This window comes from Hippocampus guttulatus, chromosome 17 (assembly GCF_054856545.1).
Source record: "Hippocampus guttulatus isolate MCC_2025c chromosome 17, RoL_Hgut_1.0, whole genome shotgun sequence".
Lineage (NCBI taxonomy): Eukaryota > Metazoa > Chordata > Actinopteri > Syngnathiformes > Syngnathidae > Hippocampus > Hippocampus guttulatus.
In genome coordinates, this window is record NC_141277.1 from 4,004,427 (window position 1) to 4,028,462 (window position 24,036).

A 24,036-nucleotide genomic window follows, 5' to 3' on the forward strand; every position below is an offset into this window, starting at 1 on the left:
GAACCACGTTTTCTTTGCGGCCTCAATAACGTGACATTGAAGATAGCTATAATTGCTTCCAACTTTTCAGAGTTGTGCTGGTGCCCCACAGTGGCCGAAGCGGCAACGACGACACCGCGCTTCCCCAACAACCTCTGGCTGAGACTGGCGTTTGAGGAAAAGGGACCTCCTCCTTAACTTGATTAGATTAGACGTTACCGTCTAAAATTGCAGCACGGATCCGGTTAATGTAATTGAGGGGGCTGACTCAACGCATAAAGAACGGCTTCAATTAAACAAATGGACTTCGGTGGGCGGTAACAAGACAAGAGCCCGATACCATTCATCTTTTGTGTCAGTAAAGACGAGGAGGCACGTATTAGAACTATTATCGCACGTAAATCCTTAAAGACGGGATCGATAAGAAAAACACAGGCATGTGTTAAAGGACACTGGTCTTTGGTTTAATCGGTCATAGAGACAGTAAAACAAGGCACTGTGGTCAGTTGCAGTTGAGAAATGTAAAATCCAGAGAAGATCAGGAAGAGTGAGGGTCATCCACACACAGGAAGGCTGATGACGTACTCCGCACAACAACACGTGGATGGCTGATCTCTCTCCGTGGTGTTTCTTTTTAGTCTCCTCCACACAGTTCCAGAAGGATTTTGCGGTAGTCACCTGATGTATCTCCCTAAGGAAAGGAAGGAAACCAATGAAGAGGAGGGGAACTGCAGTCCGTACCATCTATTAAAGACATAAAGGTAACACGATTTCCATAATCTGCCAATTAAAAAGGGGACATATAGAAACTTTTCATGCTTGCATACAAATAGTTAGGTCTCTGAAATTTTTTTACGAAGTATCTCCGCTACATGCCCCAATTGCACAGATCTGCATCCTAATTAACACATCTATAAGTTGTAATGTGAAGAAGTGAAGTGCTGCTCCTACATGCGAAAATGCTTTGTATGTCTTGACGGGCACTTACTTATTTTTTTTCGACGCTCTGAGTTTCGCTTGTTTAAGCGGAGAGGCGGCCTTGGCGGAAGCCGCTAACCTTGTAGCAACTACCAAAAACGCCGGTCGTCATGGGAACAAAAGCCAAACTCACCGTCTTGGCTAAGGCTTTGACAGTCATCGGTTCTGTGACCAAACTTGTAACTCTGTTCATATTTCAAATGAATATTTCCATTGAAATGTATTGAAATTCTATTCATCCGTTCGTGTCTCCGAAAACAGCGCGTAAATCTTTCCCGGTGTTTTGAAAAAAAACCAAGTCGTACTGTATTGCAAAGTACAAGTACTTCAGTTGTAAATGACATTTGGACTCAAATGGATGGATGGATAGAAAGTCATGGATAGCTAGACTTCATTCCAGCATTAGTGCATTGCTGAGTGAGTGATTGATAGGTTGACTGATCGATTGACAATTACCTGAATGAACGAGTGTAGAGACTTGCCATACATCTTCAGGAATTGCGCCTTGATGTCCAACATGTCGATCTCGGCCCTTGACACCATGATCCTCATGAGCACGGTGTCTGTGGTGCCCAGACCCTGCCCACACGCACTCGATGTCAGCTTGAATTTTTAATGTTCCGAACCCAAGCACGGGGTATTCACCTTCATTGATTTGTACAGACGCTCCGCAAAGAAGGCATGCTTGTTCTTCATGCATTTTACTGGAGAAGACAACACAAAGTCAACATTTGGGCCTGCCATCAACACCTATCGCATTGTTAGCGGTGGAACCGACTCACCTATGGCCAGGAAGACATCCGCCAGGGAACCTGACATTTCCCTCTTGATGCTATCCTCAATGTCTCTCCCGGATATTTTGTTGTACTCTCCGAACACTGAGAATTTTTTTTTTTAAATTGAGTTCAATTTCACAGGCCATACCTAAACCTGATGACCACCAAATTTGTTGTATCAAGAAATCACATAAATAGAATCTGTCCGACAAAGTGAAATAGGCTACAAGATCTCAAGAAACAAACGCATCATGCCATGAGCCAAAGAAATTCAAGAAGAAATTTGAAAAACATGGAACTATTATCAACCTGGAAAGGTTAAAAAGCTTCAGCAAACTGGGAAGAGTGGCACGCATTCCCGGGAGTGGTTGACCAGGTAAAATTACTTCAAGAGTGTGACGACGACTCGTCCAGGAGGTCACACGAACGTAGATCAACATCCAAAAAACTCTAGGCCTCGCTGGACCCAGGTCAGGTCAGTGTTCATGACTCATCCAGAAGAAATATGGTGGCCAAAAATGGCTACCATGAGAGAGTTTAGCATTTTGCATTTCCTTGTGAATACCTCGTAACAAATGCTTCTGGTTCCTGACGCAAAGCACAGTCAGGAATTTCACCTCGTCCGTGCCCCATCGAGCTTCCCCTGCCTCGTAGATATCCTGCAAGCGCAGCGTTGATCCATTGACGACTTCCATTTTTAAAACAGTTTTGTCTGCAGATCTCAACAAATCCTTGCCTTGGCGTCCTGCACAACCTGGCCCTCGTCCACTGCGTCGCTTTCGTTACGTCCGGCCTGCGTGAGTCACAACAATACGTTCATTTGAAAACAAAACATTTGTCTCATTGAATTTGGTTGGTTTGGTAGGCGGGTAGCACGCTGAGCGACAACGAGCACTCTCGAAAATGGGTGGGTGAATTGAATGGATGGTTTAGTATGTCGGGAATATCTTACTGTGAGCAAAGAGATCAAAACCCTCTGGAACATTCCCGACGTGTCTCCGCGCACGTCATCCTCCAGGTCCTTCCCGTATTCTGCCAGGACACAGATAAGACAAACAACAAGGCCATTATGCAGGGGGAAAAAAAATGATGGCCGTTGATGGGAAAATTGCCCCTTACGCGTCTTGTAAGTTGCATTGATGGTTTTGATCTCAGCATTAGACCTGGAAGCCAGAATATCGATGAGGCACGCTTCCTCTGTTCCAGCCCCCTATAGTCATACCACATACAATATGCGATGACAGCCGCAGAACATGTTTTAAAAAAAATCGAGGCCTATGACAATAGCATCCGATCACATTCATTTCAGTCCAATCTTTTTCATGTTGTTAGCAGCACCAAACTTCCCAAAGCAACTCTGACCTTCATGGCGGTCATCAGCTCGTGGGCGTCATAAACAGGCGCCAGCATGAGAAGACCCAGCACCACGTTCCGGAAGTTCCCGCTCAGCTCGGAAGACAGCTCGTCAGCCAGGTCCTGAGGAGGTGGGAGACCCTCCAGTTCAAAACACTACCGGGAATAATTCTGCTTTGTCTGGCTGCAAATCGGTAATTGTCGATGTGGTGGGGTCGGGGTAGAAATAGGCAGTCCACTAAGATTGACTTGTTTATTTCTTTTCAAATTTGATGAATGAGTAAGCACGACGAGGCCCGAGAAATTTGTTTCCAATTTTCCACAATGTGTCCACTTCAAATCTGGAATCAATTTGAACAACACTGATCTGGCGGGGGACATGCAGTGTCATCGCAGTATGATTTTCACTTCCTTGATCTTTCCCAGCGCCACAGTCTGATGATCATGTCATAATCAATGTGGCAAACATCAGCATTCTTCTCATTTCGTTAAGATACGATCTCAGTGAGTGTGTAACACACTTGGCGGCCGTCTACTTTTTATCGATTCTATCGCATAGCGCGATCGTCCGCCTTGCAGATGACAAAAGGTCTCGCTATTCACGTTCCTGTTTTTGTATCCGTTTCTGTTTTCTTTGCAGTAATGATTAACAATCACGTGAGCAGCGCCATGGCAACAAAGCCCAAGTCTGCCTTTGCACTCAGAAAAAAAAATCACAACAAGTGAGATACGTCGACATCTGTTTTCCAACTCTGCAGCTGCCTCCTTTTCTTTCTTTGTATAATTAAGATGGTGGGGGTCGGGGGGGATTTTGTTCACTCTCACCTTGCCCACCGCCTGTTTGAAGGCCTCCTTGATGCGCTGCCTCTGGGCGATGGTGCGATGTGCTAATATCTCAGTGATAACAGCCTCATCGGTGCCTGCGAGACATTTTTTTCCCCCCGCATTAAAAATAAGACTGATCATTTTCAGTTGCTCCGCGTGAGGCATCCGTCTCGTGATTTGGTCACAAAAATCAGGGAAAAGCAAGTTAGCCTCCACACAGAAAGCATCTGTTTGGCATCGAGTCAGGGGAGGATGATTCAGCTTGCTAACAAAATCAACATTCCCATTCATAAAGTCGTCGACAGAAACTTGATCGTGGCTGCTATACAGGCCTGAATGCTTTGCTGCAATACATAGCTGTCAAAACGCACGCACAGAAAATGAGTCAAAGCACTCTACGACATCAGCATGAACCGGTCATGAAGAAAACCTGAGCAAGATGGAATTTCTTACTTTCCCCAAGAGTAGGAGGAGGAGTTTGTTTTTCCATGGACACGCTATTTTGTGAACTCACCAGTTCCCTTCATGGCCTCGCGAAGTTTCTGGGCGTCTGCCTCTGGGTGGAACCCAGACGCCTCCTTTACTGTTCCACGGTTTCCAATCTAGTTGTTTAAAAAAAAAAAGAACTCGGTAAAGAACAGTGAGGGAAAACTGATGTAGGAGAGTGTGGCAATGCGGAAACCAGTTGGACAAATTACTTTTCTGGAATCTTTTGAAGTCGCTTTCTGTAGGAGTTTTCTAACGTCAAAATATGCAGAAAAACATTTGACAAACTGTTTTTTCGGGAAACTTTGTCCACAATTTGAGGTTAACGTGCACATGACATGTTATTGCATCTGTTATGCACTTTAAAAAAAAAAAAAAAGGTGATTGACGCAGGCTTTTTTTTGTATTGTTTGCAACGAAGAAAAGCACCATAATTGTACTTCAGCGTTTAGCCCTATCCGACACAAAATCCGTAAAGGTGAACTAAAGGTAGACTTACCGCTGCCATTTTGAGATGTATGGAGATCTCGTTAGCGGAGTGAAGAGAAAGCTGCAAAATAATATGGCCCAGTTAATAACATGAAAGCTGTAGCATCATTTTTTTTTTTATTGTTCATGGTGACCCTCATTAACCCCCATCTCAGTAATGCATGGGCTTCATCCTCCCATGGAGACGCTCACTCATACATATTTGCCTGTTGCCGAGGTCTCCCAAATCCAGGCTAATCCCATTAAGAGGTTTTGTTTTTTGTTTTTGAACACACCTGTAATTAAATCAACCGCGCTGCACAGCTCAGTTTCCTGCCTGCGTGGACATTGAAAGGGCCACGTGATGTCCTCCCATACTCCCTCTTGTTGTCGGCCATTGTAGATTTCATTCAGTTTCTTTTACCCATCCATTTTTTTAAAATTCAACATTTTATTTAATGGATACTTTTACTGATCATACTGTCTCTAGTCTGTACAATCGCAGGGCATAGTTTAATTTGAATGTGATTTTCGTGTTTTTTAATTATTTTATTGATGACAATCCCTCCAAACAGTGACAGACATAATTGAACTTAGTCGCTATTTTTGAATTAAATTACATTTATTAATTTAAACTTGTTAATTAGATGTTCATAACTGATTCCATCAAGGGGAAATTAAACAAGACAAACATTAGGTGATCAAACATTGCAACTCCTAAAATGAAGTTCTGCTGTGTACAGAACAGATGGACTCGGGGGGTGCCTCTGGGGTGTATTGGCGCCATTGAGTGTCGTCATCACAAATTTGACTCCTTTGAGTGTGTAAATACACACATGGGTGTGTGATTGCTGTCCTACGACTACCACTATTACTACAGTACCGTTGTTCAATTTATTCCCATTGTTCATCCATATTTTAAAACACTTGTCTTCATTTAGGGTCATATGTGAGCTGGAGCACATTCGCAGATGATTTTCAACTTGGGGCCCAAGGTGGGGTACATCCTGGTGATTGCAAGGCACATATAGGTAAACGCAAAGTCTTCAATTAACCTCACATGCATGTTTTGGGAATATGGGAGGAATAATCATACATTTTATTTATAAGCGCCTTTCAAAACACTGAAGGACACCAAAGCACGCAGAGAACATGTTAACTTAACACAGGAAGGCCGGAGCTGAACCCACAACCTCAGAACGAGGGAGGCTGGCCTGCTAACCACTTTGGTGCTGCTTCTTATTTCAACCATGCATTCTTTCAGCCCTAAACAAGCCTGCATGACTCGATGATTTTATGGTGTAGAATTCTGTAGCACCGCTTATGTAATAACGATGCAGTTACGGTATAAGAATTGAGCAACAGGATTGGAAAATGTGATGTGTGCACAAACCAAACTATCTTACTTCCGAACTCCGAGAGGCATTGCTCAATTCAATCGATTTGAAGTAGCGGCATGTTGGCCGAGATTTTAAAAAGCAACCGTTACCTTTCATTAAATTGGGCACACCCAGAAGGGATCGAGTGTCCCAACCGTGCCGCAGTTTCAACTCTATTGCGTCAAATTCAAACACCGTAAAAAAAGTGTTCTATATTGCTCGAAACATATCTCGTCGCAAACAGAACAAAACCCCTACCTGTGCCGGTGACCGTGCAATCTGTACGTAAACCAAAAGACAGCGTAAACCAGGAAACTGGAGGGTTTTATCACTCAGCTGGCCGCAAGTCCCACCTACTCTGGTATTGCCTTTATTTATTTATTTTTTATTTTTTGCAGGAGCATTCATGTTATGCTGATGCGTTCAGGTACCGCTGCAAAACGGGAAATCGTGCTTTTCAACTTTCGCAATTTCGAAAGAGCGACAAACGCTTCTTTCGAAAGACGTATTCAATCCTTTCTGGGAATAGTAATCTCTCGACACTGTTGCATTCAAGACTTTAATTGCATTTGGTCATTTACATTACTTCGACGTAACACAAAGCTCTGCTAGCATTGCTGCTGTTTTGCTACCAGTCTATATTAATTTTAATTCATTCGATTGAAGTATAAACGGTTTTATTACCCTGCGTGTAATTGAGCGATAATCAAACAAGCTGACGAGGGCGTAAACCATTTATCACTGGTGTTTTTTGGTCTCACCCACTGGCGTGAACGTCGCTATGACCACGTACTCAACGAGGGAGGAGAATCGGCAGCTGCGTTTGCTGCACTACATTACCCACAATCCCGCGCTATGAACTGCAACAGCTAGGGATGTTGCGATATGCTTGGCAGCCAGAGAACGCTGTGGTTGCAGAGATCGGAGCAGAGGGCTGACCAAAAGAAAAAAAAAAAACTCCGGCCGCTCTTTACTCATTTTTAGGGACGTGTCACGTTTGGAGCTTTATTCAAAATCGTGTGTTTGACGAGGATCTGTTCGCGAAGTAACACCCCAAAAATCAGTTAGATCCTCAGCTGATCTGATTAAATGGCTACCCGCGCGGATACGTGCCACCGAACGGCCGCACAGCTCGACTGAGGATGGAAATATTGGTCGAGCAAGGCTGTTTTCCAGCGCACTCGAAGCCCCTCAACGTGAGAGGATAATCGGTTAACCTTAAACACGAAATGTCATAGCGCGTGAGGAGCTAGCAGTTAGCTAGCTGCGACGAGAGATGGAAGAGAACGCTGATGTTTTCGTCGGATAAAACGAGCTAAATAGCTACAAAAAGGGAATTGGTGTGCGTTACCCGGAGGATGCTACTATAGCCTCCCCGCTGGTACCTAATTCAATTACATAACAGCTAGGCGCAACCGTGTACGTCGTGCCAATTTTCATTTTGCCTCCACAAATCTATGATTTGGCGTCAGTGACACTTGATTTCCGCGTTTGGATGCTGCAAATAGAAACAACGACAAAGCATCCCCAGTAAGCCCCAAATCTGTTATCCTGTCGTTTTTGACGCCATGAGGAAGTTTTTCGATTCCCGTCGGGAATTGGTCAGCTCCGGACCGGGTTCCGGAGGAGGTGGCAGCAGCTCCGGGTCCAGCCACGCCGGGGGGAACTTCATCGGGCGAGCCTTCGCTGTGGGCCGCCACCAAGTCACCGTGGAGGAGATCATAGCCGAAGGTGAAGGGGTGTGTGTATGAGAAGGGGGGGGGGGGGGGGGGTATTTGTTGTCACTTGTCTGGTGTGTTGTCAGTGTTTACCAACCTTCAGTCGAGCCATGAGCCGAGGCACACATTTAACTTTTCAAAAATCACATTGCACATCCATGCCCTGTACTGCAAACATTGTGAATAGTGGAATACATTTCCCGAGCTCGAGAAAGCCTTTAAAATATCCCCCTAGCCTTATTATCCAGCAATTAAATAATCTTAATGCTTTCAAATTGGAACTGATAAAACCATGAAATCAACATTTCAAAATGGTGCACTATTTTGACCACTTTAATGTGTCTCTTGTTGTTGTCTCTCCCGTTCGTCTGCATGCTCCTTGTCACTGAGAAAAGGTTCAAACATTTGGTAGTTATAATGAAAACCATTCGACTCTCGCCTCCCCTTTTCCACTCCACTGAGATAACTTCACCTCTTTGTAGCCATTCATTCGGTATCGGTAGTTGTCGTATTCCCAGGACTTTATCCGACTAGTATAGATATTGTGCATGTTAAATTGCTCCATGTACAGCACTTTGTATGCAGCGATGGCTGTTTGAAAGTGCTCTATAAATACTGTTGACTTGACTTGACTTGACATCACTCACTAAACACAGCATTTAAGTACACGTGTCTAATTTGACAGTGGGACATTTATAGTCTACTAAAGTGGTTTGGACTGGTCGCCAGAATAACAACTCACAACGAGCCGAGATTCATCCATAGAAGTGCGAACAACGAACGCAATGTGATGGAACTAGTATTTGATGATTACACGTTTTTAATAACCGTGCTCCACCGAGGTTTTATTTGTTTCTAGAATTGCACCGCGGGCTGAATCTAATGCTTGGGGGGGCTGTAGCTTCCTTCCCCCTGCTGTATTAGATCGAGTGGCTCAAAACTGACTCCCTATGGTTTCCCTTTTGAGGTAAATGACCCAAGAAGCGAGCTCCATCATCGATTGCGAGAATGAAATGAAATTAAAAACTGACTGGTAAGATAATTTCATTTTGTGCGACTGAGGTGGGAGGATAAGACAACATAAAATCCACTTTGCCTGCTTATGAGATTAAGACAGTATAAACATCTATTTTCCATGTAAATTGCGCTCCCTGTGCCCTCATTAAATGGAGAGAGCCGCTACGAAAGCAGTGTCGGAAATATCACTGAGTCGATGCTTTGTTTTGATTGCTACTGTCAAAGACAATGCTCTGTTAATTGTTAACAGGTTGCATACTGAGAGGTGTTTTTCCTACTTGATAAATGAGATCATTAAAATCATCTTTGAAAAGTATTGGCTTGTCAATAAAGTCATATTTGATAGGGAGTAAGATTTTTTTTTCTGCATGCTCTTGTGCTGGATTCCATCCAAGGCTTCTCATACTGATGTTCTAAAACCTTTTAAACCATCATCCAATTTGAAAATTGCTCTTCGATGTAGGAATTTTGTAATAAGGTGTACTTAAATAACGATTCACTTAAAATTTATGGCACATAAAAGTTTCAACAAATTGTACATGAATAATGTCAAAACAAACAGTTTTAAACGATAAGTGTGAGAGTCTTGAATTCAAGCGAAATACAACTGAAACTGCATGATCTCGCCAGCCACTAGAGGGAGACTGCATACGCCTCTTGGTACTTATACCACACTTTGAGAAGCTTCGTCATACTGATCCCTGTGGATTGTGCATATTTTTAGCCCCGCGTTTATTCCCTTGCAGAGTATTGCTCTAACTGCCTGGTAATGCGTCCATGCATCAAATAACAGGAAACTTGTCGAGTGTTCCATTTGGCATATGGGATACATGGGCCATTACCCTGCTGCTATGGCATAAAGTTACAGTCGTGTGAAGCTTCACAACAGCTCTTGAGTCGGTTCTTTCTCGGAGGTGCAGAGGTACCTCATGTTGTGGCTGAACTTACTTTACATTTGGCTGTATGGGAATGTCACGCAGTTTTCAGGCACCGCACTGTTGTATAATTCAATATTGCACGCCGAGGTAAGCGCGAAACATCAGCCTGAAATCGAAGACAAGCCATCCAGCCCGAACGCCGCAAAGTGAATTTGCGGCCTGAGCTGCAGCAGATGGTAAGGCCGCCATGTCGGCCTGTACAGTATATCAACCCTGCAGCAAAGACATGACTAATGCATAACACTGTAAGGGCCTCAGCCATTTGTTCTGAGTCCCGACCATGTTCATTGAGAGTATTTGAACGCGCTTTGTATGCCTTGATCAATGCCGCATCCAGTTCACACGCCTTGAAAATTGACGGCCGCTATTGTTGTGCGCGTGTCTTCACAGGTGGCTTTGCAATCGTGTTCCTGGTGAAAACAAACCAGGGCGTGCGCTGCGCCCTCAAGAGGATGTACGTCAACAATGAGTACGACCTGCAGGTGTGCAAATGCGAGATTCAGATCATGGTGAGTCGATGAAAATTGATGGGAAAAATCTTCTGTTGAAACATGCGAAAGTCTGTCAACATGCACACGCACTCACATAACACGCCTGTGAGTACGGTAAATTAATTGACTTGGTAGTATGCTGCTGGTGTTTTCTCAGTTTTGTTGCTTTTGTACCACCCTCCTCCCCCCCCGACTGATTTTAATATTCACGCAAATTTTGACCTGACTGTTCTCTTGTCACCCGTAAGCTGTTTCGGCTGAGAAACACGACACCGAGCTGAAAGTTTGGAGTCCCCGTCTGACATGTTTTATCTGCCGGGCTCCACCCTGCAGTGTTTTCTTTTAAAAACCAACATTGACTCACATTCTCTGTGGGCGACGTTATCTCAACATTCTGCCTCATTCCTTTTCTCTGCACATTGCGACGCTCACTTTGTTAGTGTACTGGGGCTGCACACGTGCATTTAGTCTAGACTGCCTCAGCTGGAGTGTTGGTAGTTTACACCTTTCCTCACCGTGCATTAAAAAAAAAAAGTACACAACCCTGTAAGTGTCCTGTGAATAGCCTTGCAATCCACGCTCACTCATTGCTTCCAAACTTTCTTGTTGGTGATAATTGGCATGTCTCGCGCAAAGTTCCTGTGGGCTGACGTTGCTCTATTTGTGTCGCGGCTTTTTGCGATTTCGCAGAAGGACCTCGTGGGCCACAAGAATATTGTGAGCTATCTGGACTCCAGCATCACAGCCATGGGGTCAAGGGACGTGTGGGAGGTCTTTATACTGATGGACTACTGCAAGGGTAAGTGCCAATGCATAGTCTGACTTTTGTTACCATGACGACAAGAGGCAGAGCGCTAGGAGGTGGCTACCTGTTGAGGCTTGTATTAAAAATAAAAAAGGTGAGCGTGACGTAAATGCGTGTGAGCCCCCCACGGCTTTTGCTTGTCTTTTCACCGATGAAGGCAGCAATTCCCCAACAAGCCTCCGAATTACACTTGTCAAATAGGGTCGCGGATCTGTGCATGTGGCGCATGGAGCGGACACATCGCCAAACACGAATAAATCTGGTTTGGTAGAAGGTGCCGGGGGAACCTAATGAAGCGTGAAGAGGATATTTTATCAGCATGACCCACTTGAACACGCTTTTAAATCACCAGAAAAGAGTTATCTATCTATCTATGCAGAGCTATAGATAATATATGCGTTTGCATCTTGCATATGATTATTTTGCAGGCGGCCAGGTTGTTAATTTGATGAATCAAAGGCTGCAGACGGGCTTCACAGAGACGGAGGTGCTTCAGATCTTTTGCGACACCTGCGACGCCGTGTCTCGCCTGCACCAGCGCAAGACACCTATCGTCCACCGAGACCTTAAGGTGACACATTCACAAGAAAATGGTTGCAATATGTCCAAACATACTCGCTTTTTGCACTTTCTATTTTGGTGTTCCTATTACAACACCAAGAATGTGTCGCAAAGATGAACTGAATTCTAATTGACACCATGTGAAGTTGAGTTTTTTTTTTTTTTTTTCCTTTCATTACGCAAAGTGCCAGAGAAGGTCCGTCGCTGAACCACTTTGGCGGTTGCCTCTAAGTGTCCCTGTCAAGTGTCATCTCTTATGCGTATAGGTGGAGAACATCCTCCTGCACGACAAAGGTCATTACGTGCTCTGTGACTTTGGCAGCGCCACTAACAAGTCCCTGAGTCCACAGACTGAAGGCGTGGCCGCTGTGGAGGAAGAGATTAAAAAGTGAGCGTGTGTGTCTGTGTTCATGATTATTTTTCGGGTCATGTAACTGGGACTTAATGTTGTATGATTTTTGTAAGGTTCACTACATATTTTTTCTGTTTTGCCCCCCCAGATACACCACTTTGTCATATCGCGCACCTGAGATGGTGAACCTCTACAACAACAAAATCATCACCACCAAAGCGGATATCTGGGTCGGTAAAGATAGCACGCATCACGGTGACAAATGACAATGATTTGGCAAGGAGACGTCAAACCTGAAAATATGCCGCACAAAGATTTGCAATCAGTAATATTGGCGTAACATTAACGATTGTCGTGCCCGACCATTGTCCAAGCTGATCGGGAAAGAAAAATATTTAGCACACTACAAACAGACTAATCGGTCAAAATATCTGCGAGACACCCAAGAATTGGGCTGCTGTTTACTTCAAACAACACACACCACCCGATGATCAGGATAATCGTTAAGAGACATCCAACAATCAGGCTTTTTTTTGACAGATTGGAAAATAGAGGGTAAAAAAGCTTTAATGAGGCCTGGTTATCTGTTTGTGTGTGCACCGCTTTAGATTCAGAGATGCTTAGTTGCATCATTTCCTCGATGAAAGATTGCCCTGGTTACATTGTGTCACTCATAGGGGAGCCATGCATTCAAAGCAGCCACCGGATAATCTATTATTAGACATCTGTGCATTGGACCTGGAATTTCTCCCCCTTCTGGACACCCAAGGGTGTGTTACGGAATAGCTTCGCTTATTAAACAGCAGAGGCTTTCTGCTCTGCCGTCGTAAAACAATTCAACGTTGCAGCCTGCGTTTCGGTCAACACGAATGAATTTATTGAAACGCAATTCATCCAAATTGTGCTTTGAGAACGATTGTGATCGATGACACGCGTTGGATATATTTAACAAGCTAACAGCCTCTCGTCCGGTGTTTGCTGTGTGCTGGGCTGTGGTGTTTTGATCGCTCCTCTCGTCTGGATTTGGTGATTTTTTAATTTTTTTTTTTTTTGGTGTGACGGGGCGTGCATGTGGTGTTCCTTTTCCAGGCGCTGGGCTGTTTGCTCTACAAGTTGTGCTTCTTCACTCTGCCCTTTGGTGAAAGCCAGGTGGCCATATGCGATGGCAGTTTCACCATTCCGGACAACTCCCGCTACTCTTACGATCTCCACTGCCTCATTCGTTAGTCTCTCTTAACACTTTTTTATGATGCAACAGTTGCTATGCAATTTGTGCTCTCACAAAGCCACGGTCTTCTGACTCAGTAGCTTCTCTCTCTCTCTCTCTTTGTTTATTTATGTATCTATTTATTTGGGGGCGTGACCCTCTGTGTTGTGTTTTTGCAGGCTACATGCTGGAGCCTGACCCGGACAAAAGGCCAGATATCTACCAGGTGTCCTACTTTGCCTTCAAACTGGCGCAGCGTACTTGTCCTGTTCAGAATCTAAAGGTCTGTAATGATTTTCCTTTTCGTTCCGCCATCTATGATTGATTTTCACATGCTTTTTACTAAGCGTGACCCACGAAAGCAGATAATTCGGTTACAACATAATGAAAGGGTACCAATCCAGTCACATGATAACATTGCTGTATGTGTACTAAAGGTAAACTGTCAACTGGCTGCATTGCCTGTTCCCCCCCCCCCCCCCCCCCCCCGCTTTGTTGTGATTGAAAAGTTTAATAAAATCCCTTCTCCACTCTGCTTCAAGAATTCTGCAATTCCTTCCAAACTTCCCGAGCCAATCAAAGCGAGCGAAGCTGCTGCAGCCAAGAAAAGTCAGGCCAAGCCCAGGTAGATCTCACCTTCTTGGATTACCGTTTAAAATGTGCTAATATTTGTAACGGACACCGGCTTAATAATTGTAAGGTCCCTGTCATGACATACAATCAGGCTAACTAACCCCCATCTTTGTCGCCAGACTGACCGACCCGATCCCAACCACTGAAACGTCCATCACCCCTCGCCAGAGGCCCAAAGCAGCTCACACTCAGGCCACTGCCGGCATCCTTCCCATTCAGCCCGCTGCCCTTACCCCTCGCAAGCGGGCTAATCTCTCCGGTGGGACAGCTCAGCCTGTTGGTATGTGGCGGAACTCCTCCTTTCTCCTCCTACTCGTTACAGAGCAGTGGAATAAAAATGCGTGCCAAGACTGCGGTCCCTCAAGTCCATTGTGCGCCGTTCTCAATTGAAACAGATCAAAAACACATGTCAGAAGATGGGATTAAAGGCAGTCGTATTAGAAATGAGATTCTCTTGACTGGTGCCCTTATGTGCTACTTGGGTTGCGTTGGGAGATAGAAATCACTTCATATCTCCCGTAGGAGTCAGCTTGGACCTCTCGCAGCCAGCTGCGGCCCTGCAGTCGCAGAAGGCGCAGACCTGTGCTTTGCCTCTCATCCAATCACAAAACAACTCCAGCCAGGCTGCAGTGGCACAGAAGCAGGTACTGCACACACAGATGGGGGACCCTTCGCTGAGGTGTTTCCCTGACGACGCGTGTAATTTACTTTTATTTGTCTTTGTACCGTGCAGCTTGCTCCAGCAGCGGAAGGCACAGCCGCTGCCGCCGTAGCGGCACCTGTTTCCAAAGCAGATGTCCAAGCGCAGCCGCCGTCGGCCCAGCAAATGGCTCCGCCTCCGTCCGCGACCGCTGCCACCTCGCAGCAGGCGGCGCAGTGTCCGTCCAGTCCGGCCGCACCTCAGCGCCCCGCTCGGCGCAAGCTGCCCGTCCAGGCTCAGACGCCCGCAGCTCAGCCGCAGCCCGGCAAATCAGTCGCCGGTCACTCAGCTGCCGAGCAACCGCAGCAAACAAGTCAACCTTCGACCATCCAGGCTCAGTTGCCTGCTACGGAAGTCAGGGAAAAAGCAGCCGAGACGGTAAGAAATACAGTCGACAACACCTCAGACAGCCAAGTTGTCTGAGGTGGGATAAGAATATTGCCTTGCATCAATGCTGTCGCGGAGCTCTAACGCAAACAAAGGACTCCCTTATGTGACTGAGCGCTTCTAAGAGACTGTCTCTCTCAAATCAGACTCCTCCTGCTTCCCCAAAGACAGCAGAGGTGCAAAGCCACAAACGTGTCCCAAGTGACTTCACAGCGAGCACCACCAACGGAGCCAATGAAGACTCCTCACAGGCAGCAGAAGAAGACACCGTCCAGTAAGTTACTGTCATCTCAAATCCTGAAAACTGAACGACATCAAACTCCCTCACCCAATCAGTTGTCGATGTTCTGTTTCTAGTCCTCAAGTTGGCTCCATCCAGCCTCATGGCGACCTCGTCCTGGACCAAAAGAACGTCCCCGCCTCCAGCGGCGACATCACTGCGGCGCCTGTCTGGAACCCGTTCGACGACAATGACGGCTTCTCTGGCTTTACCGCCGATGAAGTCAAACCCAAGGACGCAAAGCCTAGCGGTAAATCATGCGTACTGACTTGAAAGAGGCTTTCTTGAGTCGTTAAAATCTGGATGACAATGGTTTGCAGACCCGCCCTCAGAGTGTGAAACGCCGTGTGGGGAGCTGATACCAGGCTTGCAGGCTTCAGACGGAGAAAATGCAGAACAAGACTCACAAGGTGCCCGTTGCACAAATACATACAAATCCATTTGGCTTCTTTTTAGGATTAAAAAAAAAAAAGAAGTGAAAAATAAATCTTTCTGTCGTAGCTGAACGACCGTCAGCCATCACTGACACTGAATCGGGAGCATCACTGTTGGTCGTCCCAGATCCATTCCATACACTTGAACTGTCCAATGCGCCAGGTAAACGTGCTTTTATGCATTCGGAACACTTTAGTCATGGTACAAAATATACTCCAAAATTACTAATAAAATATATTCGAACTATATATAAGATGATCAGGATCCTTTGAAAAATATCAGATTCCTCCCGCCCTCCAGCAACAAAATAATCCTCACGTTTTGCCAATTGCCAGCAGTAGATTAGTTTCATACTCCACAGTGATGCATTCTAAAGTCATGTGATGGAGTGAAAAAGAAAAAGATATTAACCCCCCCAAAGAAAAGGTGACCATCGTGTTTAGGGGTGAGTTGATTAAGATTTGGAGCAACACACGTCTCGTTTTTGAATTCCTTGTTTTCCCTCAGAGAAGCTCATCGAGGGACTCAAATCTCCAGACGTGTCTTCGCTCATGCTTCCCGACCTGCTGTCTTTGTCTGATCCTTTTGGCAGTTCTGTGGAAGACTCTGAGAAAGGTAACTTGCAATTATCCATCCGGTCCCAATGAGGTCATGATAACCGTTTGGGGAAAAATGGCGAACCGCTGTGCATGGTTCCGCCTTCACTCAGATCACATCATGGCAGACGCCTCTCTGCTGGGCTGTTCCCTGATATCCGGTCCGTCCGCGCCTCCGGCAGCCGCAAGCAGCGCCGCCTCCTCGGTGTCCTCCGCCTCCGCTGCGTCTGCTTTGGACGAATTTGGTCTGCTGTCTGGAGACTCCGCGCAGCCCAAAACATCAGGTGGGTGTGTAAAATTTCCCGAGTGGGCACTGAAGAGTCCTACTTATGAGCACAGAAAGATACATGGATGACAGATCGTCATGCAGTGGAACCTCCCAATTGGTCTAATTTGAAATTCAACCCAGATTTTTTATGAGTGACAAAGAAAATATGGATTTCAAAATCTCATCGTGCGTGACCCCGATAAATCTCCTGAGACATCGCCACAGCGACCAGACAAGAAGCGGAATCGTCGGAGTGGTTCAAGCGCAGCTGGCCTTTAGTCGTCGGCCCGCTGAACGAAAGCGTTTGACTGTCGCCGTCTGAGGCGACTGTGAATCAGAGCAGAAGTGTCTGTCGGGCCACCTGCTGCGTGATGCTAAATCAATGCGCTGGAGGCGCTGTGACACGGTAACGACTCATCAAGCAGCCTTTGTGCGCTCGTCCCTGCGGTCGCTGCTAATTTGAAATTGCTGTGGGCGCCGTGGAAGGAGAGGCGCTAATCGCCGTAGAGTGCACCAATAGCTCGAGTAAACAACCTTCATGGATGATTGAGCAAATAGATAATCCACTGCGTGAATGCAATCTGCTTTTTATGTGAAGCTTAACGCCTGCATTTTGGCATTGCCAGTGGAACGGTGATTCTATCAAAATTTTTCGAATGCCTCGGGGAAACTATCCATCCATCCCTAGTCGGGAAAAGCCTGAGTTCATCGAAGGCATTTTCTGTTCTGTCAATTTTTCCACATCAACGTGGCTTTTGATTGCCTGAGGTGACCACTTTTTTTTTTTTTTTGCTGCAGATTCGTCCCTCCTCATCTCAGACTTCGAGCCGCAGCAAAGCAGCGCTGAGGCTGCCACGGAGGACGAGTTTGACCCCATCCCCGTGACCGGCCGAAAGAACTCCCAAGGTACATTTCTAAAAAGGGGTTGCTGTACCTCAAGTTGGGAAGGGTTACAGGATCAGCTGCATGCGCTTTTCTCACATAGTTGCCTAAGAATGTTTAAAAAAAAAAATTAAAAAAGCATCAGCGCTTTAAAAAGCTCAATTCTGCTTTCTCTTTCTCTCTCCTCCGTCCTCCACCCTCTCTGCCTTTCCCTCCCCAACTTGTTTGCCCCGACCGCCCGCCCGACACCCTCCCCACCGTGTCTCTTTGGGCCAGTTTCAGGAGGCCACTCGCGCAGTAACAGTGGCGGCTCTGAATCCAGCCTGCCCAGCTTGGCCCGCTCCCTTCTGCTGGTGGACCAGCTCATCGACTTGTAGGCCGTAACCCGGCTACCCCCCAACCCCACACACCCGCCGCTATTCTATAGATGCCGTAACACTGAATTCCAGTCGAGCCATGGCTCACTTACGGCTGCCATTTTCATTCTAGCGCGTGCTCCGTCCCTCGCCATCCGCTCATTTCCCATCCCATCCCTGCCCGGCCACTTAAGTGGCTTTGCCAACTCACCATTCTCTCATCTTTTTCCTCTCCATCTCCATATCTTCACCCTTTTTCAATCTTAACCCTTTGAATATTACATGATGTCTGATAGCGAAAACAATAGCTCATTGTCGTCACGTACAATAAGCCTCGTGCTAAGTGGTCGTAGTTCATTGTGCACAAGTGACTTTGTCGTCGTTTGCCTTGATCGGATTCCCCTCCCGCCCTGTTTTATTTGTATATATATATTTTTAAGAGGTTAAAATTCATGTTTTCCCCCAAAAAGGCATACATATCTATGACAAGAGAGAAATGGGAACTGTCGATTTCTTTTGCCCTTCTAAAGAATGAATGATACTTAACCGCCATATTTCCACAAAGGAGAAGCAATAAATTGTCAGAAGGCAACATCGGAGATCAAGTCTTCAGAAACGAGCCTTGTTTAGCACCTTAGCTTGTCTGTCAAGCATCCAGACTGAAAGAAAAGTCACTTCTTTACATCTGCAGCTTTATAATCGCAGCTGTCACTCAAACCAGGCACCAACTCACCCCCCCAGGGAGATAGAATTGAGATTTTCTCATCGTACAGTTCACAAATAAATGAAAGCCACGCCACAGTTTTTGCGAACATGAATTAAACTACACAATTTAAGAGTTTTGTGTGATGAAATGATAACTTTATTTCTCGGTTCATTTTCATTGTGGCTCTAATATTCATTTTCGTAATTAACTGACTTCATGAAATAGCCATTTTGTTCTATAAAAATATCGGTGCCCTGTTGGAACATGTTATCCTTCCAGCTGCTTCGAAATTAGCCATAGCCACATATCCTGCATTTGTAAAGCTCCCGAGGGGGGGCCGGGGGAGGGGGGGGGAATCTAAACTTTAGTGTGCCATCAAATGATATGTGAACCACAGTGGAAATGTGAAAAAAAAAAGACGACAAAAAAAATTCCCTAGATGACGCTATAGTCTGTGATTATCATCTTTAGTTTCAAAATTAGCAATAGATTGCTCGAAAATGGTCAATGCGGTTTAGCAGTGTGCCATATCAACTCTAAGACGCATGTTTCTGCTTTTGCATCAGTGGGTGAATAACCGTAGAACCGTAGTGCATAAATGGGGCAACTATTAATATTCAGGAAATTTTCACACATTCTCCTGAGAATTTAGTAGGAAATGATTCAAAAAAAAGGTTGGCACTGTATTGTATGTTTAAGACTGGACTGGTTTTCTTATTTTTTTTAATATTATACAGTATAATCCCCCCCCCCCCCAGTCTACAACAGTACTGTCCATTGTGCGAGATTGGGTAAACATGCCGTTTTGACGCCTTTTTCGTTACCCTGACAACCGGGAGCGGCGCCAGACGTGACAAAGCGAATGACTCGTTAGTGTTGCCGTTTGAAATTTTTCGACCGGAAGTGACCTATGTGATCCCTGTAGTGACGACAGCTGCCCCCTACCCTTAAGAAATCCACAAGCAACAAATCTGACTTTTTGCGGCGAAAACTCTCCACAACAGGGGGATGGCCAGATCGCCCTTCTGCATCCAGACTGTAAAGGAATGGCTCTCACCCAAAACCACCGCTTGCTCATTCAAATTTCTCCATGTCCCCTTTCGCAAAGTCTGTTTAATCTCAATGCGTCGTTGGACTTGACTTGGAAATGCGGTGCCCAAATTTTCTTGCACCAATCCTACCAAATGCTCGGGAGAACAGGCCAGACATTTAACACTTCTTCTCATCCATTCCCATTTTCTTGAGCTCATTCAAACGCATTTCTGACATCCCTCCCAATTAGTGTAAATACAGTAGTCAACCCCTCCCCATTGTACAGAACGAAGTCACTGTCATATAGATTTCCTGTTGATATATACATATATGATATATATGACTTTGTTTCCTGTCCATAAATGTTAATATGAATAGAGTGGTAGAGAATGAATGTAAGAAATGAATAGTAGTCTCAAAAATATCTAGAATGACATATATCCGTCAGATAATATTGAAAGAATATATGAATATTTCATTCCTCTTTGTGGACTGTGTGTGCGTGCGTGTGTGTGTGTGTGTGTGTGTGTGTGTGTGTGTGTGTGTGTGTGTGTGTGTGTGTGTGTGTGTGTGTGTGTGTGTGTGAGTGTGTGTGTGTGTGTGCGTGGATGGGGCTGGGGGTGCTGTTTTGTGTTTCTCTAATAATATGATATGATATGTTAGCTGTGGGAATCCTGTTCAGTCCCTGCTCCTCTTCCTTTGTACAAACGTTTTTGTGTGTTTACATGGACTGATATGAAGGACTATATTTTTATTCCAAAAAAAACAAAACAAAAACGTTTTATTGCCAGGTCGGGGGTCTTTTCTTTCTGTGTGTGCGTGTGCGCGTGCGTGCTTCTTGTTTCATTCCATCTGCCGAGCGGAAAAAAAAAACGTGCTTTTTAGGGGGTAATGTTTAGCTTCGCTTTGTCAATTTTTGTTGTTTTGGAAAAGCATGGCAGTGTCATTGAGTGTTTGTGTTGGTGTCCTGTGTGTGTGTGCGTGTGTGAGTTCCGGTACCCGTGTTTCTGCAAATAATTTGAGGGTTACTCTCCTGGAAGCACAGTGTTGTCTCAGGTGGAACACTACTCTGAGTCACATGACTTTGTTGGTCAAAACGCACTCCAAGGGGGAAAATGTCTGGAAGGCAAAAGTAGCATTATATCTGGGGAACCAAACGGCCACCGTGACAATTCTAAAAACATGTTAAAGCTTCATCCCTCACCGACTTATGATTTGGGGAAATTCCCCCCCAGTATGACTTTATCAAAATGCACACCCTGGAATGATCCCAAAATGGCCGCTTCAAACCAAAATGGCAGACTTGGTGTTCAGGATCTTTGAGACGTCCTGTTATTATGGACATTTTGGGGGTCCCTTTATGGACCACAGGCTGTAGGTTACCCAAAGGTTGCGCTTTATGGACGAAGGTATTGGAACATGTGGCCATACAGAAAGCAGGCACATAGTAGCAATGTTTTGCTAACTGCAACCTTCTTGCTGAATTAAGTCTGCACGCGCACAGGATAGAAGACGGAATAGTCCATTCCATGAGAATGGAGGGGGGGGGGCTGTCAAAACGACCATGATCGTTTGAATCATTTCGACGTTTATTCAAACATGACAAAAAAATGTTTCAAATAGAAGACAACTGTCCATTTTTATGAGGGACTTGGCGCCCCAGGCCATTGCCTTGTTTTCGCCTGCTTAGCCTCTGTCAAGAAGTCAAAAACAGAACCCCCCCCCCCCAAAAAAAAACTATAGTTGGTCTCCTTATGGCACTTGCGCCAAACTGTTCCCACAAAGTTGGAAGCATATCATTCTCCACAATGTCTCGGTATTAGTTGAAGAACCATTTTCCTCCATATTTGACAAATGTATTTCAAGAACTAAAATGTGTTGTCCTGCCTCAAGTTGTTCAATCCAAACAGCAGAGACTTCTTTGTTGCCCTCCATCTTGTCGAGAGTGCAGTCATTTCGTAGTTTGAACCTATGCAACTCCCGAGCTTGGCGCTAAAAGCACGCAAGCGACAAGCAGGCAGTGCGATCCACATTGAAGTAGAATCAGCTGATGTTTTCCTCCAGCCTCCTTGCTTGTGTTCATGGCCCACAAACCCACACCAATCAGAGCTGTGCTATCTTTTCTTGTGCTCCTTCTATTTTTTGTGACATCATTCGAAAGGGATGGCCAAATAAAATGCAAATGTGAACGTCCGCTTGCAGGCTGGTGATTGATTAACACTCATTTGTCATTATTCTTTTTGATGTCAATGTTTTGGAATACCGCCATTGGCTGGCAACGCGTTCAGGGTGTCCCCCGCCTAATGACAGCAGTCACAGACAGATAGTGGATGGACAGATATATTGTACATGTCACAGTCAAATGAACATTTTATTTATTTTTTGTTATGGTCTACAAAACATACTTAGTAAATTCCAAATGTTGTACTTATTTGCAAATTGTGAAAAATGTTTCTCATAAAATATGTGCCGGGCTTCAAATTAATGTTTGGGAAATATTGTTTTAATGCGCAAATTAACATTTATTTTATCCAGAGAGCTGATACTTTCTAATCAGGTAAGAATAAACGTTAAGGGTACTTAAAGTGACAGTCCTCTTTTTTGTTTCTTTTTATTTTGTTGCTGTTTTTTTTTTTTTTTTGGGTGTATGTGTTTTGAGTCATTCTTCTGTGTCTCTTCAATGTGTAGGCAAATGAAAAAGGTGGCAACTCTCCAGCTTACTTGTCCATTATTTTGATACACAGACCACCAGGTGGCGCTGTCCACTAACACGCAAGGTGACGCAGGTGGGACATTGGCGTCTGCTCTGGTCACCAAAGAGACGCAGGAGAAAGCAGCTGAATGTATGATTCCCCCGGAGAAGTGCAGCGGAACCTCTGCCAGCCCGGGAGCAAAACCTGCCACCGCGCAGAATCAACCCCCTGCCAGCCCCCCCACGCCCGACATCTTCCTGCTGGCCCCTTTTAAAAACAAGACGGCGGCAAGTAACACCTTCTTTGCCCCCGAGCTACCCGAGTCGTCACCCGACGTTTTCCTCCAGGCGCCGTTCGGCAAGAGGAGGGAGCACGCGGAGGCCGGCCGACGGCACCGCCCGAGCCGGCCGACGCCTCTGCCGCAGCAGCCAGTGGCGGTGCTCCGCGTGGTGTCCCGGGTGGGACGGCAGGCCGCTGTAGGCTCGGTAGCCGTGGGGCCGCTGCACTCTTGGTCCATCGGGGGGCGGAGTCTGGACGACCCGTTTAGCGTGGCGCCGTTTCGCCCCAGGTGCTCCCAACACAGACCTTGATTAGCAGGTCAGTAGGTAGGATTTTGTACAAAATTACTGCACTGGAATTAGTCCAAAGGTGACATATTTTGTGGTTTCTTCTTCTGGTTTTTGCCATTACACAGATGAAGGAAAACCCACTCACGTTTAGTGCTTAGTCCCCACCCTTTTTTGGGTTAGTTTTTTTTTAATATATATTTTTTTAAGTTTTATGTGTCATTCGTCAGCAAAATGGCGTCCGTCACTGACATATCTTCTGTCTGTAGAGATGGAATGCCCACCTCTGGACATACTGTACTGTATAAGTGTTACTGTATAAATCTCACCAAAGGGTGAATATGGACAGTAGTTTAGGGAGGTTTTAGTGGCTTTAAAGTATGTAGCGGTACCTGCCTAAAGTATATGTCGGCGTCTTCGTTGTGGCCGTGAAGCTTGCACACCAAAGGAAGTTGTCAACATAAATGTAATAATCCAAAAATCACGCACGTTTTGGGAGGAGTTTAAAGCACTGCCTACAATTTCTACTTTTGTCGAGTCTTGTAAAATGATCCAAACTGGAAATTCTTCAAGGGTTTCAGGCTCATCCCAGCTGCTTTAGAATTGCTTGACTTAACTTTGAACCTCTCGCTACAACCACTGAAACCTATCACGTCTTTGACAAGCAAAGGTTAGTCACGTACTAAAGTTATGTAATGTACTTTGTCTATGTAATATCTGCTTCACGGTAGTTTCCAAAGTGACTGTTACACTTTGTGTTCGATTAAAAGGGACATTTTTGGGGGGGGTTTACGCACCCACGCTTCCAATGTCAGTTTGTTATTCTGTTAGCCATCCAAGTCACCAATTTCTAGTTTCCCTTGTGGTCGTGAGGACAAGATAAAAGATAAAATATGTGCGGGGGTGGGGGGGGGGGGGGGGGGACATAAAAATAAAGCCCAAGCTGCTGCTGTTTTCATGAGCACTTACGTAAAAAGCCAATAAATGAAGACAAACCCCGCTTAATCTTCCATTTGAAAAGCTAAAAAAGAAGATGTGGAACAACTGTGAAAGATGATCTGCCCCATTTGAGTCAAGTGCACGTCAAGTGTCACGCACTCAATGTTTCATTTTTGAGCGGTGTCGACAGCAAATGGAAACATTTGGACTGGAGTTCGGTCGTGAGCGGT

At 45.4% G+C, this 24,036-nt stretch overlaps 2 protein-coding genes across 5 annotated transcripts in view; one reads left to right on the top strand and one right to left on the bottom strand.

Moving 5' to 3' along the window:
• Window positions 1-421: 421 nt before the first annotated feature.
• Window positions 422-6,609, bottom strand: anxa4 (annexin A4). The gene is made up of 13 exons (XM_086135691.1): window positions 6,503-6,609; window positions 4,897-4,947; window positions 4,426-4,513; window positions 3,912-4,006; window positions 3,096-3,209; window positions 2,853-2,943; window positions 2,686-2,765; window positions 2,470-2,526; window positions 2,299-2,392; window positions 1,740-1,835; window positions 1,603-1,661; window positions 1,414-1,536; window positions 422-670 (listed from the first exon to the last, which is right to left on the bottom strand). Exons 2-13 carry the CDS (start codon window positions 4,903-4,905, stop codon window positions 614-616), a joined length of 963 nt encoding a protein of 320 aa, XP_085991817.1. The 5' UTR covers window positions 4,906-4,947; window positions 6,503-6,609; the 3' UTR covers window positions 422-613.
• aak1b (AP2 associated kinase 1b) overlaps window positions 5,802-24,036 on the top strand; it is a 31,617-nt gene continuing 13,382 nt past the window's right edge. Inside the window, exons 1-21 of one of the 4 annotated variants that reach the window (XM_086135680.1) lie at window positions 5,802-5,896; window positions 7,818-7,975; window positions 10,308-10,426; window positions 11,099-11,207; window positions 11,642-11,784; window positions 12,041-12,162; window positions 12,275-12,356; window positions 13,216-13,348; window positions 13,513-13,616; window positions 13,876-13,958; window positions 14,086-14,246; window positions 14,489-14,610; window positions 14,700-15,044; window positions 15,200-15,327; window positions 15,411-15,583; window positions 15,654-15,743; window positions 15,835-15,930; window positions 16,276-16,383; window positions 16,478-16,648; window positions 17,431-17,538; window positions 22,353-23,668. In XM_086135680.1, coding sequence (XP_085991806.1) covers window positions 10,370-10,426; window positions 11,099-11,207; window positions 11,642-11,784; window positions 12,041-12,162; window positions 12,275-12,356; window positions 13,216-13,348; window positions 13,513-13,616; window positions 13,876-13,958; window positions 14,086-14,246; window positions 14,489-14,610; window positions 14,700-15,044; window positions 15,200-15,327; window positions 15,411-15,583; window positions 15,654-15,743; window positions 15,835-15,930; window positions 16,276-16,383; window positions 16,478-16,648; window positions 17,431-17,538; window positions 22,353-22,891 — 2,874 coding nt within the window. In that variant the 5' untranslated portion in view covers window positions 5,802-5,896; window positions 7,818-7,975; window positions 10,308-10,369 and the 3' untranslated portion in view covers window positions 22,892-23,668. Of the gene's footprint in view, window positions 5,897-6,668; window positions 7,976-10,307; window positions 10,427-11,098; window positions 11,208-11,641; window positions 11,785-12,040; window positions 12,163-12,274; window positions 12,357-13,215; window positions 13,349-13,512; window positions 13,617-13,875; window positions 13,959-14,085; window positions 14,247-14,488; window positions 14,611-14,699; window positions 15,045-15,199; window positions 15,328-15,410; window positions 15,584-15,653; window positions 15,744-15,834; window positions 15,931-16,275; window positions 16,384-16,477; window positions 16,649-17,430; window positions 17,539-17,790; window positions 21,798-22,352; window positions 23,669-24,036 lie in introns of those variants that run through there. The other 3 variants (XR_015103570.1, XM_086135678.1, XM_086135681.1) reach the window with 3 other exon arrangements.

Bases quoted from the DNA above. Each gene is read 5' to 3' on its own strand.
- anxa4 (XM_086135691.1), bottom strand. The intron at 1,836-2,298 runs GTATTCACAAGG...AAAAATTCTCAG, and splicing joins CCAGAAGCATTTGTTACGAG to TGTTCGGAGAGTACAACAAA. The intron at 1,537-1,602 runs GTGAATACCCCG...GCGTGTGGGCAG, and splicing joins GTCTGTACAAATCAATGAAG to GGTCTGGGCACCACAGACAC.